This window comes from Odocoileus virginianus, chromosome 30 (genome assembly GCF_023699985.2).
Source record: "Odocoileus virginianus isolate 20LAN1187 ecotype Illinois chromosome 30, Ovbor_1.2, whole genome shotgun sequence".
Taxonomy (NCBI): Eukaryota; Metazoa; Chordata; class Mammalia; order Artiodactyla; family Cervidae; genus Odocoileus; species Odocoileus virginianus.
The window spans coordinates 22,862,567-22,879,753 of record NC_069703.1 but is presented as its reverse complement, the minus strand read 5'-3'; the positions used below and the strand labels follow the sequence as shown (position 1 = coordinate 22,879,753).

General features: G+C 43.1%; 1 protein-coding gene across 2 annotated transcripts in view; it reads left to right on the top strand.

Annotated features, from left to right (window-relative positions):
* The window catches only part of NHEJ1 (non-homologous end joining factor 1), an 89,929-nt gene that overhangs the window by 2,113 nt on the left and 70,629 nt on the right, over positions 1-17,187 (top strand). The window contains exons 2-5 of one of the 2 annotated variants that reach the window (XM_020904793.2): positions 737-1,008; positions 1,922-2,134; positions 9,760-9,898; positions 10,829-10,887. In XM_020904793.2, the coding sequence (XP_020760452.2) occupies positions 832-1,008; positions 1,922-2,134; positions 9,760-9,898; positions 10,829-10,887 (588 nt within the window). In that variant the 5' untranslated portion in view covers positions 737-831. The remainder of the gene's footprint in view (positions 1-736; positions 1,009-1,921; positions 2,135-9,759; positions 9,899-10,828; positions 10,888-17,187) is intronic. The other variant, XM_020904794.2, reaches the window with a different exon arrangement.

Below are 17,187 nucleotides of genomic sequence, written 5' to 3'. Positions count from 1 at the left end.
TGCTTTTATAAGCAAAATTCCAGAGAACTTACATGCATTGACTCTAGATTAAGAATCCCTGTCTTAGAGAATGTATCTATATTTAGGGGAAAATGTATTTAGGGGACATATAAATGTATATATATATGCATACAGTAATTTAGGGAATATATATATGTTTAGTGAATATACACACCTCTAGTATTCTTGCCTGGAGAATCCCCATGGACAGAGGAGCCTGGCAGGCTACAGTCAGTCCATAGGGTCAAAAAGAGTCAGACATGACTAAGCAACCAAACACACACACACACACACACACACACACACATATTTAAAATTCTGAGAGCTTCCAGAGTTTTGTTTTTAGATAATGATCAAATAATTTGAGTTTCCTGCTCATGACACTTATGATGTTTTATAAAAAAAGAACAATTTCTTCTCTTTTGGAAATTCTGGGAAAGGATAGCACTGATATATTTATTAGGAATGTGATAAAGATGTGACAAGAATGGTGTAGGTTTCCACATTGTTTTACCATTGGAAAGCAGAAATACTATACCCATTTATTGAGGCTTAAATGCTATAGAAGAAGGAGATATTTTACATCCTCTAGGAATTTAATATGAGAAAAAAACTGTCAAAATTCTAGATAGATTTTTAGCGAAAGGAGGTAGTAAGATTGATGTTCAGCTTATTACTTATCAGGAGGGTGGAGGAGAGGGGAAGGAAAGTAAATCCATTCCTTCTGTTTTCTTAGGATTTTCACAAAGCATATTTGATACAAAACTGTCTGAGTGGTGTCAGACCTGCAGGACCCTGGAGGCACTTTGCTAAATTAAGACTCTGCTACAGATGGAGGAACTGGAGCAAGGCCTGCTGATACAGCCATGGGCATGGCTACAGCTTGCTGAGAACTCCCTCCTAGTCAAGGCGTATATCACCAGGCAGGGCTATGCCTTGCTGGTTTCAGACCTTCAACAGGTGTGGCATGAACAGGTGGACACTAGTGTAATCAGCCAGCGAGCCAAGGTAAGTGTGAAGAGAAGTACTGATGCGGGTTGCAGTGGACATAATTTCTTCCCTAGTGAAGGTCAGGGAACCTTACCATCTCCCAGCTTGTTGGCCTATAGGTTTCCAAGGAAGGTCAGATCAGGATAAAACAATTGCCACCAGTTCTGCACTTTCTCCTCTAACCCTGGGATCTTTCCATATGGGTGTGGGTGTGGGTATATTTCTGTAGTGTATTCAGTAGAAGGAAGAATTGTGAAGTAGGTCAGAATTGTTTTCTTCTTTCCTGTTCTGATGTTTTTATTTTCCCTCACCTTCCTCTTCTTCCTACTTACTGTCTTCTCTTTTAAAAATATGTCTTCATTTACGTTGCTGCATCGGGTCTTAGTTGTGACATGCGGGATCTTTCATTCTGGCTTGAGGTCTTCTCTAGTTGCGGTGTGTGGGCTCCAGAGTGCACAGGCTCAGCAGTTTCTGCACACGGGCTTAGTTGCCCCTCAGCACGGGCCCCTCACTTGCCCCTCAAGTTTCGGGATGTTCCCAAACCAGGGATTGAACCCGCATACCCTGCATTGCAAGGTGGATTCTTAACCCACTAGACCACCAGAGAAGTCCCCTGCCCACTGTCTTCCTGTTAACCAGAGCTTTCCTTTGCTGTTACCTATGAGGGAGTCCCAGGTGGTGCTAGTGGTAAAGAACCTGCCTGCCAATGCAGGAGACAAGAGACTTGGGTTCAATCCCTGAGTTGGGAAGGCCCCCTGGAGGAAGGCAAGGCAACCCACTCCAGTATTCTTGCCTGGGAAATCCCATGGACAGAGGAGCCTGGCGGGGTCACAAAGAGTCGGACATGACTGAAGTGACTTAGCATGCATGTACAAGGGAGTCAGTTTCCTTTTAGCACTCTCACTCTGTACAACCCATGCTGTCTTTTTAGGAGCTGAACAAGCGCCTGACTGCTCCTCCTGAGGCTTTTCTTTGTCATTTGGATGATCTGCTTCGCCCTTTGTTGAAGGATGCTTCTTGCCCTGGCACGGCTACGTTCTCCTGTGATCATGTGGCAGAGGCGCTGATATTACGGGTGCGGAGTGAGCTTTCTGGCCTCCCATTCTATTGGAATTTCCACTGCATCCTAGCTAGTCCTTCGCTGGTAAGTGCAGTTCGAACATGGGGTAGGGGAAGGGGTGCAGCTGCTCCTTCTTCTCAAAGCTTCTCATCTGAAGCTTTTGGTACTATTTTTTTTTCTTTGTAAACCCCATTTGAAATTCTCCAATTAGAAAACGTTTCTTAACTGGAAAGAAGAAACGTTGACCTGTATATCTTTTCCTTACAAAAGAAGCAGAGTTTGGGTCTACATGCTTGACTGGGTATCTTTAGTCATTACTTGATTTATTGAACATTTATTAAGCATCTACTGTGGACTAATTGTTGGGTGTTCAGATTTAAAACAATATAGCCTATTGGTGGCTCAGACAGTAAAGCGTCTGCCTACAATGCAGGAGACCTGGGTTCGATAGATCCCTTGGAGAAGGAAATGGCAACCCACTCCAGTACTCTTGCCTGGAAAATCCCATGGATGGAGGAGCCTGGTAGGCTACAGTCCATGGGGTTGCAAAGAGTCGGACAGAACTATGTGACTTCACTTCACTTTACTTCAGCCTATTTCTGGATTCATAATCTAATGAGAAGACAGACAGAAAGCAGGATAAAGGATGGTATATACGTTGATCAAGATAAACCCAGGATGACTGAGAAATCTGGAAAGCATTTTTGAAGAGAGCTTCTGAGCTGAGTTTTGAAGATGAGCAAGAACTAATTGGAGAAAATGAAAAAATCACTCTAGGCAAGAGTGCATTTTGAGAGGAGTGGAGGTGTGTAAGTGTGGGGCAAGTGGGGGAACTTCATGACTGTAGGAAGTCGTGAGAGAAGAGGTAAACAATGGCCAGATCTTGAAGGATTCTAATGAGTTTGGATTTGATCTCAAAGGCAACAGGGATTCATTGAAAAACTTTAAGCAGGGGTTTAACCTGATCCAAGGAGAAGGCAATGGCACCCCACTCCAGTACTCTTGCCTGGAAAATCCCATGGACGGAGGAGCCTGGTAGGCTGCAGTCCATGGGGTCACGAAGAGTCAGACATGGCTGAGCAACTTCACTTTCATGTTTCACTTTTATGCATTGGAGAAGGAAATGGCAACCCACTCCAGTGTTCTTGCCTGGAGAATCCCAGGGATGGGGTCGCACAGAGTCGGACACAACTGAAGTGACTTAGCACTAGCAGTAACCTGATCCAATTTGTGATTTATTAAGATCACTCTGGTAGTAGGGTAGGGTATTTACCAGTGGTGAGTACCTTTCTGAACGTTATCTTGCCTTTTAATCCTCACAACTGTTCTGCAAGGTAAGTATTATTATTGACATTTTTCAGAGTAGCAAGCTGAGATTCAAGGTAATTTGTCCAAAGTCATCCAGTTTATGAATGAATCAGCTGGAATTTGACTTCCAGCTAGGTCTGATTCATGAACCCATTTTCAGGGACTTTGGAGATAATGTCCTCTGCTCACTTGTAGCTCTTTAGGTCCCAAGAGCTTTTATTTATTTATTTTTATCTTTTGACTCCACTGTATGACATGTGGGTTCTTAGTTCCCCGACCATGGATTGAACCCACGTACATTGGCAGCATGGAGTCTTAACCACTGAACGGCCAGGGACGTCTCCCCAAGAACTTTTATTAGTGATTAGTTAGTTGAGGGTGAAGAACTAGTTTGAAGGAATTACTTCTACTAGTCTTTCTACCCTTCTATATAAACAGAGCTTGTTTCAGCATTAGAGGACAGGATCTTCTGTGGGTGTCTGAAGGTTGTAGTTTATCAGCAGAGAGAACTGAAGACAAGTGGGCATCATTTCCTACCTTCCTTCTTTTTTTTTTTTTTTATCTGCACAAGTATATCTTTTCTTTATTAAATGAGAATAAAAAGGTATCCTACCTTCCTTCTTTAGTCTCCCAGAGGTGCTGTGATGCTTTGGCATCAGTAGGGTGATGGGACAAAGTGCTTTTCAATAAACTGTTCTGTTTTTGATCTGGTATTTTTGACCCAAGCTAGAATTGAGTGTTTGGAGAACCACTGAACATTAAGCTCTGTATTTTTAAGGCTCATTGACAGTGCTTAACAGGTAATAATCACTCACATTTGTTGATTTTAGTTGAGCTTATGAAAATTTCCACCTTGCTTTAGATAGAATTTATGTTTTTGTTCAAAACCCCTGTACCTTTTTCTGAGTAACACCAGGGGGCACTGTTCCCTCAATAATGCTTGTGGCGCCAAAACATTACGGCAACCTTGGGGAAGCCCTCGAAATAGCTACTCTTATTTTGTGTCACACAGCCCTGGAAATTCAGACAAGTGAGACCGGAGAGGCAGTTCTCGTTGGAAGCTTATGAGCTCTAATAGTTATTTCTTTCAACAGAATACAGTAAGGGATACTTGTATAATGATAGTATAATGGAAAGTAATATGTTAAGAACACTTAGCTCTCCTAGGCAAATCCCTCTAGTTGGAGAGCGGCAATTTAAAAAGAGGCAGCAGTATTTAGAGTCGAATGAGTCTTGGTTGGCCATGAGGAAAACAGTTTATTAATAATTATGCTTCAAGATATATTATTCAAAGAAGAAGAATGCCATCTCAGGGAAACCCCTGTACCTGAGAAAGCTTTATAAGGGAAAATTTAGAACCAGTGGACACAGGCGAGGATGTAGGTGGATTCTATTTCAGGCTTGTATGTGTCTGTGAGGTCACACAGTCATAATTTTTGTTTGTTACTCATTCTTGTCATAGTTCTTATTTAATTCTTTTTGAATGAGTAACTCATGCCAAAGGCAAACACTTCAAATGGCATTTAAGGGTATGTTGTTAAGAAATCGGTCTGCTTTCTATTCCCTTCCCAGTCCCTCATTTTCCTTTTCTAGAACAACTACTGCTATCACGTACTTGTGAATTCTTAAGGAAAGCTACGTATATGTTTGTGTGTATGTATCTATGCACTTATATATGAATATATGTATATATATGAATATACTCATACAGTCAGATACATAACTTTGGATATGTATTATTTTCACAAATGTCAACATGCTGTTCATAGTGTCCAGTTCCTTGCTTTTTTTCACTTACTTTTAGAACTTGGAAATCATTCACAGTAATACATTTAGAAGACCTGCCTTAATATTTTTTTAATGGCCACATAGCATTTTGATGAATGAATATATCAACATGTCTTTAGTTGATCTGCTGCCAGTAGACACTTAAACTGTTTCCATTCTTTTGTTGTTGTATGTAATAAACACCCTTGTATTTACTTTTTCTATGTGTAAATGTGTGAGTAAATTCCTAGAAGTGGAATAACTAAATCAAGGAATATTTGCATGTTTAATAAATCGCTAACATAATGCCGTCTTGTCTTCTGGAGAGATTATGCAGTCTAACTCCTCTTCGTCATACAGTGGAGTGAGAGCTTCCCTCGTCATACAGGGAGCTTCCCCACCTCCTCTGCCACATGGTGTATTCACGTTAGTAATGTGTTGATAATAGTTTTCCTATCTCTGCAAGATATTATGGGATATAGAAAGCTTTCTAACCCAGAGCCCGTTTCCACTTCTGGCCAACCTCTCTTCATCACCCACTCCTTCCCACTGTTCAGTCTTTCTATTATCTAATCTAATTCTTTTTTGTTGTTGCTATCTTTTTCCCCAGTGTAATTCTTTTCTGTAAATAATTTTATTTCTTTGATTTTGGCCACGTTGGGTCTTTGTCGCTCTGCCGGCTTTTCTGTAGTTGCAGTGAGCCGGGGCTTCTCTCTAGTTGCGGCACACGGGCTTCTCTTATTGCGGAACACGGTCTCTAGAGCATTATCGCTTCAGTAGTTGTAGCACGTGGGCTCAGGAGTTGTGGCTCGCGGGCTCCAGAGCACAGGCTTAGTAGTTGTGGCACATGGGTAGTTGCTCCAAGGATACCTTGGATCTTCCTGGATCAGGGATGGAACCCATCTCTCCTGAATTGGCAGGTGGATTCTTTACCACTGAGCCACCAGGGAAACCCTAATGTAATTCTTAATATTCCATATTTTGAGTTTCAAATTTGTCACCTCTTTGGCAATTTTATGATTCCCAGGAGTCACATCCAAAGGTTTTTTTTTTTTCTTTTTCGTAGTGGAAGGAGCACATGGTTTGGAACCAGCAGACCTGAACTTGTAACTTAACTCCACCACTTTGACTACTTGTATCAGCTTGGATAAGTTACTAAATTTTTATGAGACTCAGTCCCTTCATCTGTAAATGAAGATAACAATCATGACCTTACTGCGGAGTTGTGAGGATTAGATAAGAGAATATGTGTCATATTACTTGGCCTTAGCATTAAAGTGGACCTATGAGAGCAAATATTCCAATTCCGTAATTTTTCTTTTTAAAAAAGACAGGGACCATGAGAGTACTTGGGGGTGAAGTCATTTTCACATCCAGGTGTAGTTAGAACCAGGGCTAGCATGTTAATCTAATTCCCAGTCTACAGCCTTTTTCATTAAATTCAAGCATGCTGTGTTTCATCTTGGGATTGATAACTGCTGTCCTGCTCTTCTGACTCATGAACATTTCTATGGGAAATCTGAAGACGTTGGGGAGAATTATAAATAGCTTTTCCTCTAGACAAGATTGGCGACTCCTGCTTCTATATCCACCACACTTCCTGACTTCCTTAGCTGCTGGGAGCTCTGTAAGGGCAGAGGCCTCTCAGGGTCAGAGCACATATTCGACACCCGGTAGGTATTTATTGAATTGACTTATTGAACTGCATCTTTCCATATGTTGCTGTCCGTAGATGAAGGGGAAAGAGTGTCCTTGGCCTCCTATAGCACTTCAGCATTTTTCCTTGTAGTGTCTGTGAATTTGCTTTGAAATCTATTGCTTCAGCCACAATGTCTTATTCTAATTAATTGATCTAAGACAGGGTTCAGCTAAAGTCGAAATGAGTTATGCTCCAATGATTCAGAGTGGTGTAACCCAACTCTGTGAAATTATTTCAGAAGCTGAAATACTCAATGATAAAAAACTTTTAAAAATGCTATATAGACATTGGAGTCCTATCAATAATTGAAATAATCACATTTAATTAGACATGGCATTGATTAAAAGCTGTTTCTTATCACGTTTCATGCTGTTTTATTTACTACCACTCAAAGGAATTGCTGTGAAAGTAACTCCCAGAGAAAGGTTGGTTATTAACTTTAGGAGTTTCTATTATTTGAGTGCTGCTACCAAATAGATGGTGACGCCGTTCAGTTAGCAGTGGCAGTTATTTTCAATTCAGCTCACCAACCATTGACTTGCTTTCAGATAAGTATTCACCTTTTTTTCCTCCTGGTCTCCCTTGAAAGTGTCCAAACTTAAAACAATTCCTAGGAAAGAGGGTTGAGTCTGGAACAGATACATTTGCCAAAAGCAGGACTTCTGCCACACTCTGAACAGTACTGCCTGGAGGTTTAAGTTCATACTAAGGACTGAGCTGGGAGATAGTACTTGGTTGGGGTGTGCTGTGGGACAGAAAGCAGGGACTGGTCTCTGTGGCTAGACTTGACTACTGGCCTCCCACGCTGCACTCTTACCCCTGCATTTCTTGGATCATGGTGCTGATACAAAAGCTGTTGCCGTTAACCCCTAACCTCCCCCACAGTATCACACACCCAGTGTCTTCTCTTCTAATCTGTCTGTAGTGAAAGATCTCTTCCTCTCAGTTTGAACTGTGATACGCTTGAAGTCTTTAGTAATACGTTTTACTAGAAAATTAATGGAAATGCACACAGAAGAGTCTGAAGAATTCAGACTTCTGATCCTGGTCCAAATGAGTCTGGCTTGTACATTTTATTTGCCACTTCAGTACTTTTTCTTCACTTCAGGCCTGTGTGGGCTATCTTATCTAAAAGTTCTCCTGTTCAGGTCTAGAGCAGGGATTGGCATACTGTGGTCAGCAGGCCAAACCTGGCGTGCTGCTTGTTTTTGTAAAGTTACATTGGAACCCAGCCACCCCCATTTATTACATGTTGTCTATGGTGGTTTTCTTGCTACAACAGCCGAGTTGAGTATTGTGGCAGGGACTGTATGGGCCACAGAGCTGAAAATATTGACCATCTTGCCCTTACAGAAAAAAATTTGCTGACCTCTGATCTAGGGCATTTCTTCTTAGTGCCTCTTAAAAGAAACAATTCTCCTTGAGGGAAAGAAAAGGAACTTTCATACTACTTCCCAGGCATAAATGATCCAATTTAGCTTTTTTTTTTTTTTTTTTGGACTGGCTATTGTATACCATGTGTAGGTGAATGGAATAGTTATTCTGTATAACTATGCATTATCATATAAGCATCACCCTAGCTGCATTGCCATATGGCCATGCTTGCATCCTTCTTTACCTCTGGTTAAGAGCAAGCTGTATGAAGGGCTGGCTTATTCCTTCCTAGGCTGGTCTTTCGGACTGGCTTGCTTCAGCTATAACAGTGATTTTAGACTTTGCTGTATTTGTGAGGACAGATTGAAACTCTGGCCTCATTGTGGGCTGTTATCAGCCCTGAGCATTCAAAAAGCTAAGATCATGGCATCCAGTCCCATCACTTCCTGACAAATAGATGGGGAAACAATGGAAACAGTAATAGACCTTATTTTCTTGTGCTCCAAAATCACTGCAGATGGTGACTGCAGTCATGAAATTAAAAGATGCTTGCTCCTTGGAAGAAAAGCTATGACCAACCTAGATAGCATATTAAAAAGGAGAGACATTACTTTGCTGACAAAGGTTTGTCTAGTCAAAGCTATGGTTTTTCCAGTAGTCATGTGTGGATGTGAGAGTTGGACCATAAAGAAAACTGAGTGCCAAAGAACTGATGCTTTTGAACTGTGGTGTTGGAGAAGACTCTTGAGAGTCCCTTGGACTGCAAGAAGATCAAACCAGTCCATGCTAAAGGAAATCAGCCCTGAATAATCATTGGAAGGACTGATGCTAAAGCTGAAACTCCAATACTTTGGCCACCTGACCCGAAGAACTGACCCTGATGCTGGGAAAGATTGAAGGCAGGAGGAGAAGGGGATGACAGAGGATGAGATGGTTGGATGGCATCACCAACTCAATGGACATGAGCTTGAGCAAACTCCGGGAGTTGTTGATGAACAGGGAAGCCTAGCATGCTGCAGTCCATGAGGTTGCAAAGAGTTGGACATGACTGAGTGACTGAACTGAACTGATCAGCCCTGAAATGGTTCATAATTAGTGTCTGGGTCTGATTTGACTTTCAAAGTTCTCTGCTTTCTGCTGTTGTTTGTCTTCTGTTACACTCCAGCCAGAATACTCTGTTTTAGCTGCACTCACTTTCTTGAAGTTTACCTGGATGTTCTTTTTTTGTCTCTAAATTTTTCCTGAGAGTTGAGTCCATGCTTACCTTCTATCACCTGTATCACAGCCTTCTCTTTACATCACGAGGTTATCTATTCATGTGTGCTCTCGTTTATTCTTCCCATCCTCTTATCTGTGCCACAAAGAAAATCCCTGGACCTCTTTCACATACTTATTAAATTATTATATCTGTGTTTGTATTCATGTAAACATGTTGCTTGCTTGTGAAAATATAAATTCCTGTGAAAACATTTGTTTGTTTTTTAGCATTTTTTCCTAATACCTTATATTAGGGAGTACTTAATGTGAATCTGTTGACTAATTAGTATCTCTTCCATGGAAGGTCTCCCAACATTTGACTCGTCCTCTGATGGGCATGAGTCTGGCATTGCAGTGCCAGGTGAGGGACCTAACAACGTTGCTTCATATGAAAGATCTAGAGATCCAGGACTACCAGGAGAGTGGGGCCACACTCAGCCGAGGTGAGAGGACATTCTTTTAGACATCATTTGGGGTTTTTCATTTGTTTGTTTTAAATAATTTTATTTATTTATTTTTGGCTGTGCTGGATCTTTGTTGCTGTGTGGGCTACTCACTAGTTGCAGCAAGTGGGGACTCTTCTCTAGTTGTGGTGCATGTGCTTCTCATTGCAGTGGCTTCTCGCTGAGGAGCACAGGCTCTGGGGCGCACGGGCTTTAATAACTGTGGCTCCTGGGCTCTGGAGCGCAGGCAGTAGTTGTGGCACACGGGCTTAGTTGTTCTGTGGCATGTGGGATATTTCCAGATCAGGGATCAAACCTGTGTCTCCTGCATTGACAGGCAGACTCTTTACTACTGAGCCACCAGGGAAGCCCATCACATTCTTTGGGAGTTGGATGGGGAGTGGTTGAAGGGCCTTTGGAAAGGGGGAGACTCATTTGTATTAGAGAGGTGCTTCCCTGGGTGCTGGGTGCTAACCAGGAACTGGAGATTAGATGACACTTCTTTTGCTTCAAGTATCTGGCTGGGGCCTAGGTGTCTAAGAGATGCCGTAACTGAGTCAGACATGCCCTAGGCAGTGGCCAGGAAAGACTCTGGAAAGGGGCCAACAGCTATACAAAATTGCATGAGGGCAAACATGACTTGGGGCTTTAGAAGGCTGCATAGCTCCAACTTCAGATTAAAAATTCAATCCAATCTGTCTTTGCGGTGGGAAGACCTTTGAGAGCACGTGCTGCCACTGAACCTGTTGTCATGGCTAATCACGCTTTCCTCCTCCTGCTTGGGCTCTTCTCCCACTGGATTGGTGTCTCTGGATGTTGCATCTTTATCCTTTTCCCCAAGAAGTACTAGGCTCTGTTTCCTTTCCATCTCACAGGTAGGGAGCTCGTTCTAAGACTCATATTTCCTTTCTGTCTCCCTTCTTGTTACAGATCGGTTGAAGACTGAGCCATTTGAAGAGAATTCCTTCTTGGAACGATTTATGGTGGAGGTAAAGTGTTCATTATTTCCTTTCTCCTTGTGCAGCCTTCACTTTACTTCCTCTTTCCAGGTGCCTGAGTGGTGACTTGCGTTTTGGGTATTGGGTTTGATTGCATGATTGAAAAATCTATTTTCTAGAAAAGTCACCTATAGAAAGTCTGAGAAGCTTAAGATGGAGAAGCTGGGGAGAAATAGGGTAAAAGATGTAAAAGGTAGAAGTGGGCTGATTAACATTTGTAAAATGTCTCTGCTGTAGTACGTAGGCATTTTATTTGGAATTCTCTTGGAAAGCTTGGTTGACCAGTTGCTAAATTTTTGCTTGTTGAGATCTGATCCCAGGTCTGGATTGTGGAGCGAGGGGCTAGTCATTATTACTTGTCCCCTTGTACATCCTGCAGTAGGGGAAGGTGAAAAGCGCAGGGCTACCATTTGGGGACGGTCTTGTGGGCGCAGTAGGCTGTGGAAAATCACAGTGTTTATGCAAGGGGACTGGCAAGGGAATGAATGGGGAGTAGATAATTGTGGCCTGTCAGAAGCTCCTTCCTAGGTTTCCCTTCTAAGGATTGAGCTTGGCCAAAAGAAACATCTATTAAATGCCAAGCAGGGGGAATATTAATAATAGTGACCTTTGATAATACCAGTCAATATTGATCTTTTTCTCTAACTCTTCTGGGAGTTGTTGGTTGTACAGTTAGTGCCCTAGTATTATTGCACTATTTTCTAATTATACATGTTACCCAGGTTGGTACCTTATTGTGTGAGTAAATAGTGCTGTTATAATATTTATCATATGTATGGATTATTCATCTTTCTGTCTTGTCTTCTAGGCTAATTTGTCAGCTCCTCGTGGGCAGGGACTATGACTCATACTTCTTTTGAACCTGAAATTCGTGCTTTTCACAGGGCTGGGCAACAGGCAGGTGTTCTTGATTCGGATCCTTCTGTCCTGCCTCTGTCTGTTGACTGAGCAGTAGCTGCATGATGCTTGAGGTCTTGACAGTGAGAACCAAACGTGTGAACAGAGCCTTGAGTCCCTCTGCTAAAGTGGTTGTAATTCTGGAGGAGGAGAGATGCGTTGCTAAGTCTTGAAGCAGAACAGGTTTTAGGTATTCATGGGGAAAGAGAGACCTTTAAACCAAAACTTGGGACAGATAGATTTCCTAGGCCATTTTTCTTTCAGATAGCTTCTCCTGTCTATAGGTTTAGGTTTTAACAAGGTTAATGTAGGCTGGTATGGCATACTTGTTCCATGCCTCAGCCTTTTAGTCAAACAATGTTAGGCTTATTCTTAGCTCATCAGGGAGGTCCCTTCCTATCTAGTGCCTGCATACCTATTCAGCTTGGTTTCTCAGCATTTTTTTTCTGTATATTTTATGCGTCAGTCATATAGAATGGCTTTGAATTGCCAAAAATGCTGTTTTCTTTCGCCTTTGTGTCTTTCCACACATTGTTCCTTTATCTAGAATGCCCAATGCCCTGGTCTTTTCTCCCTTGTGAACTTCTTTTAATCTTTCAAGTGTCAGCTTCAACTTCTTTGGGAGACCTTTACAGATTGTCCTTGTAAAGATAATCCTTTCCTGAGATGATAGTGCCTGGGTTCATGCCTCTAGTTTTTAGCAGTTATAGCTTCATAATGATGCTGTTTGTATGCTTGGAAGAGTATGTCTTTTTCCACTGAGCTATGGACTCTTTGAGGGCAGAAACCATGTTAAATGTGTTTCCATGTTCCCAGCACCAAACATAGTGCCTGGAAGTAATAGGCTCTCGATGAGTTTGTGGGTGAATATGTTGATAAACCTATGCTAGAGGGATTTTATGAAAATTGCGGCTGTGTGGGCTGTGGATCCAGTGTTGCTTGTTAGACACATATTTGGGATCTTCAGTTTTTCTTCTGATTTATTTTGTGGCTTTGATAAATCACTTCTCTCAGGGCCTCTATTTTCTCATTTGTAAAATTGGAGGCTCATTTCACACTATCGGGGTGGGGGGAACACTGTGGAACTGAATGAGAAATCATGTAGAAAACAGGTGTTAGCCCAGGAAGGAGATTGGTGTTTTGGAACCAACTGCTTCAGGAATACTGGTCCTCTAGATTCTGGGTGGATCACATCCAAACTGCATAGACTTGTAGAGTTTTATTATATCTGGAAAGGATCTGAGATAGATAGTAGATTTCCATTTCATTGTTTAAGAAATTGGGCCTCAGAGACTTTCCTGGTGCTCCAGTGGTTAAGAATCTGCCTCACAATGCAGGGGATGCAGGTTCGATCTCTGGTTGGAGAACAGAGATCCCACATTCCATAGAGCATGTTGCAACTAAGACCTGACACAGCCAAATAAATAGATAAATAAAATAAAAGAAATTGGGCCTCAGAAAGGTTAAGTGACTTGCCTAAGGTCGTATGGTGGTAGCTGTAGGTTTAGGACTATCCACACTTCTTGACTCATACTTTTACTTGTTGTGCACACAAATTAGAGAGTCAAGGACTGGAATAATGTAGAATTCTTGTGACCTCTGGGATCACTGCACTGTCCTCAGAATGTCCTACAGAGCTGCTAGAACTGAAAGATTTCTTCCCAGGACTGCAGCATTTCTTCTGGCCACTGCATCTTTTCAGCAACTCTGCTTGCCTGGGGTCCTACAAACAGGACACAGAAGGGTCATAGGGTCACCCAAGACTGAGCTGAAAGGATGTGCCATCAAAATAAGCAACATAGGAAGATAAACAAACTGGGGACAGAGAGCTTGGGATGAAGGTGCAGGGGCCCAGGGCCCATGTCAGAGGGCTGTGCGGTCAGTGCCTGGGGTCTGTTTTCCTGGTTCTCACTGGGACTGTTGCTAGGCAAGAGGCCATCGAGATAGGGTGCAGGGGGCAGTGGATGGGAGGTTTCTAGGACACTAAGGCCAGGAAAAATATGTAAGGATTGAACAGGGGTTACCTCTCCATATTTAGACCTTTTGTTTTTCCTCTTCCCTTAAGAGCCTGATTTTCATTTCCAGGGACCCCAAAGGGGCCAATCGATGGTGACCTAACTAGAGGAGGAATCCTGGCAATGCCCATTCAAGTCAGGGCTGGCCCTGTTCTCGCAGAGGGCAACATCCCCACATAGAGCATTTCCTAGGACGAGGGGCTGAGAGGCCCCTTTAGGAATGGTAGACCCATCAAGGATCTGGGGGCTGTGACTACACGCCAGTCAGAACGGTGTTGAGGAGGAAGTTTAGGATGAGTGGGCTGGCATGGCCCTCGCTCAGCAGGGTCCACTGGAGGGAGTTCCTTCTCCTGGCTCTGTCGGTGCCTCCCTCTCTTCATCTGGTTGCCATCAGGCCGTGCGGCTGCTGGCGTGCTCTTTATTTATTTATCCCAGTGTAATGGGGTGAGGAGGGAGCTGGCCTAAGGCTGGCATTCCGAGGCCATGCCACGAGCCACAGGCGGTTTGCATGGGCGTGTGAGTCACTGGGGCTGCCTGCTGCTCAAACCAGAGGCGGCCGGCTCAGGGACAACAGGCAGCCCGAAATAGAGCCCCGCCCTCTGCAGCTGGCAGCCCCTGGCTGGGAAGCAGCCCCGGGCTCCCAAACCTGGGCAGCTGCGTGAAGCCGGCTTCCTCAGGCAGGGGAGGCTTCTCAGAGAGAGATTTTGCAGTCCTTCCTCTCTGTCTTCAGAGGAGAATATTCAGCATAGCAGTTGCTCCCATGACTGCTTTCTGAATGCCTTGTCAGACTTAAATAATCTGTTCCATGTAATACCTTAACCAATTTCTTTCCTTTTTTACTTTTTATTTATTTTTTCCCACTTCTTTAAAAAATTATTTTCTTAATATATATATTTTATTGAAGTAGAGTTGACTTACAATGTTTCAGGTACACAGCAAGGTGATTCAGTTATACATATACACATATATTATTTTTGAAATTATTTTCCATTATAGGTTATTACAAGATATTGACTATAGCTCTCCGAGCTATACAGTAAACCTTTGTTGCTTGTTGCATATCTGTTTTTTAAATTAGAAATCTACCATTCTATTCATACTAAGTCAAACAAGTGGAATCAAATGTCATAAATTTTTTTAGTTAGGCAAACATTCATGTTTTCTAAAATATATATATTGTACATATTATTTATAAATATGTGTACAAAGGCTTTTCTACCATGCTTGATAATCAACTTTTTATTTTGTATTGGGGTATAGCTGGTTAACAATGTTGTGGTAGTTTCAGGTGAGTAGCGAAGGGACTCAGCCATACCCATATATGTATCTGTTCTCCCCCAGACTCCCCTCCCATCCAAGTTGCCACAACAATGAGCAGAGTTCCATATGACCAATTTCTTTTATATAGTTCTAGTTCTACCACTATAATTCACATTGATTTGACTCAGTATCCTGAATGCAGCCATGCCCTTTGTGTCCTGCCTAGTTTTAGGTAGTATTTTCATCCCTTGTCTGGTTTCAGCATGATTCTAGAGCAGAGACCTCAAGCTCTGAAGATCTTCATGGCTGCTCTTATGAAGCTGGAGCTTATGTCAAAGACACTTGAGGAAGATGGGGAGTCCTTTCACCTGAAAACTGCTCTCCTGTTAAGTTCACAGACAACTTCTACTTGGTTTCCTTGGCTGGCTCTCCATCCTTTCGCTGACCCTCACATGCTAGTGCTCCCCGGGGCTGGTAACCCTCCATCCTCCCACCCTTCACTCTCTCTCTGGTGATCTCATCCAGACCCCAGCTCTGGCTATCACTAGCACACCCCTGAGTACTGGTTTTCTATCTCCGTTAGGTTTCAGGCTCGTATTTCTTTCTGCATCTTTGACATTTCCACTTGGATGTCCCACAGGCAATACCCTAAACGTGTACAAAATTAATCATCTACTCCCCCAAACCCAGTTCTCTTCTATATTCCTTATCTTGGGGAACTGTACCACTATCTGTTTAGTTTTCTAAGCTAGAAACTTGGGAGTTAGCCCCTCTTCTCTTTGTCCTTACTTCCAGAGTCTAATTTGTTAACCCCTTAAACATTTTTTAAACATTTCTTTATTTTGGCTGCCCTGGGGCCTTCTTGCTGCGCACAGGCTTTCTCTAGTTGTGGTGAGTGGGGGCTTCTCTCTAGTTATGGTGCACAGGTTTCTCATCATGGTATCTTCTCTTATTGCGGGGCATAGGGCTCTAGGGCAAGCAGCCTTCCGTAGTTGTGGCCTGTGGGCTCAGCAGTTGCAGTTTCCGGGCTCTAGAGCACAGGCTCAGTAGTTGTGGCATGCGAACTTAGTTGCTCTGTGCCATGTGGAATCTTCCTGGACCAGGGGTCAAACCGGTGTCCCGTGCGTTGTCAAGTGGACTCTAAACCGCTGAACCAACACGGAAGTCCTTGTTAACCCTTTTTTGAATCTACTCTTCTCTATGCCAACTTCCATTGCCTAAGATTAGCCATCGTCTGCCCCATATTTGGTTTGACTGTGTCACAGCTTCCTAATTTGTCTCCCAGTTAGTACTTATTTCCCTCCAATTGGACTGGAAGTTATGTCAGAGTGGTCTCTTTGAAACAGAAACCTGATGATGTCACTCTCCTGCTTAAAGTCCTTAACTGGTTCCCAGTTGCCTGCAGAAAGTGAAAGTGTTAGTCCCTCAGTCGTGTCTGAAATCTTTGCAACCCCATGGACTGTGTAGCCAACTGGGCTGCTCTGTCCATAGGATTCTCCAGGCAAGAATAGTGGAGTGGGTTGCCATTCCCTTCTCCAGGGAATCTTCCTGACCCAGGGATTAGATGTGGGTATCCTGCATTGCAGGTAGTTTCTTTACTGTCTGAGCCACCAGGGAAAGTTCAAACTCCTTGCATGCCACACAAGATGGTTCATGATTTGGTCCTCCTGACCTCTTCAGCCTGACCTTCTGTCTTTCCCCAGTAGAACCCAGCCTTTCATCATGTTCAAGTATTGACAGCTTCCTGTCCATACATCTCGTGATCCGTTAGCCTGGTGGTCTCTTCTTTCTTGTCCCCATGGCTTTTCTTGTTCAGCTTTCGCAGCTCCGCACTGGTGTCATCCCTTTTGTGAGTCTCCCATGACAATTTTTCCCTCCCTCAGTCTGCTCTCCTTTCTCCAGACATAAATATACTACCCTGTTATCCTTTACAGCCCTTGTACTTTTTCTTTTTGACTATACCATGTGGCATGTGGGATATTAGTTCCCCAGCCAGGGATCGAACCTCCGCCCCTTGCAGTGGAAGTGCAAGTCTTAGCCACTGGACCGCCAAGGAAGTCCCACAACAGTACACAGTCCCACAGCAGTACTTAGCACTGCTGTAAAATTTGTCAACAGG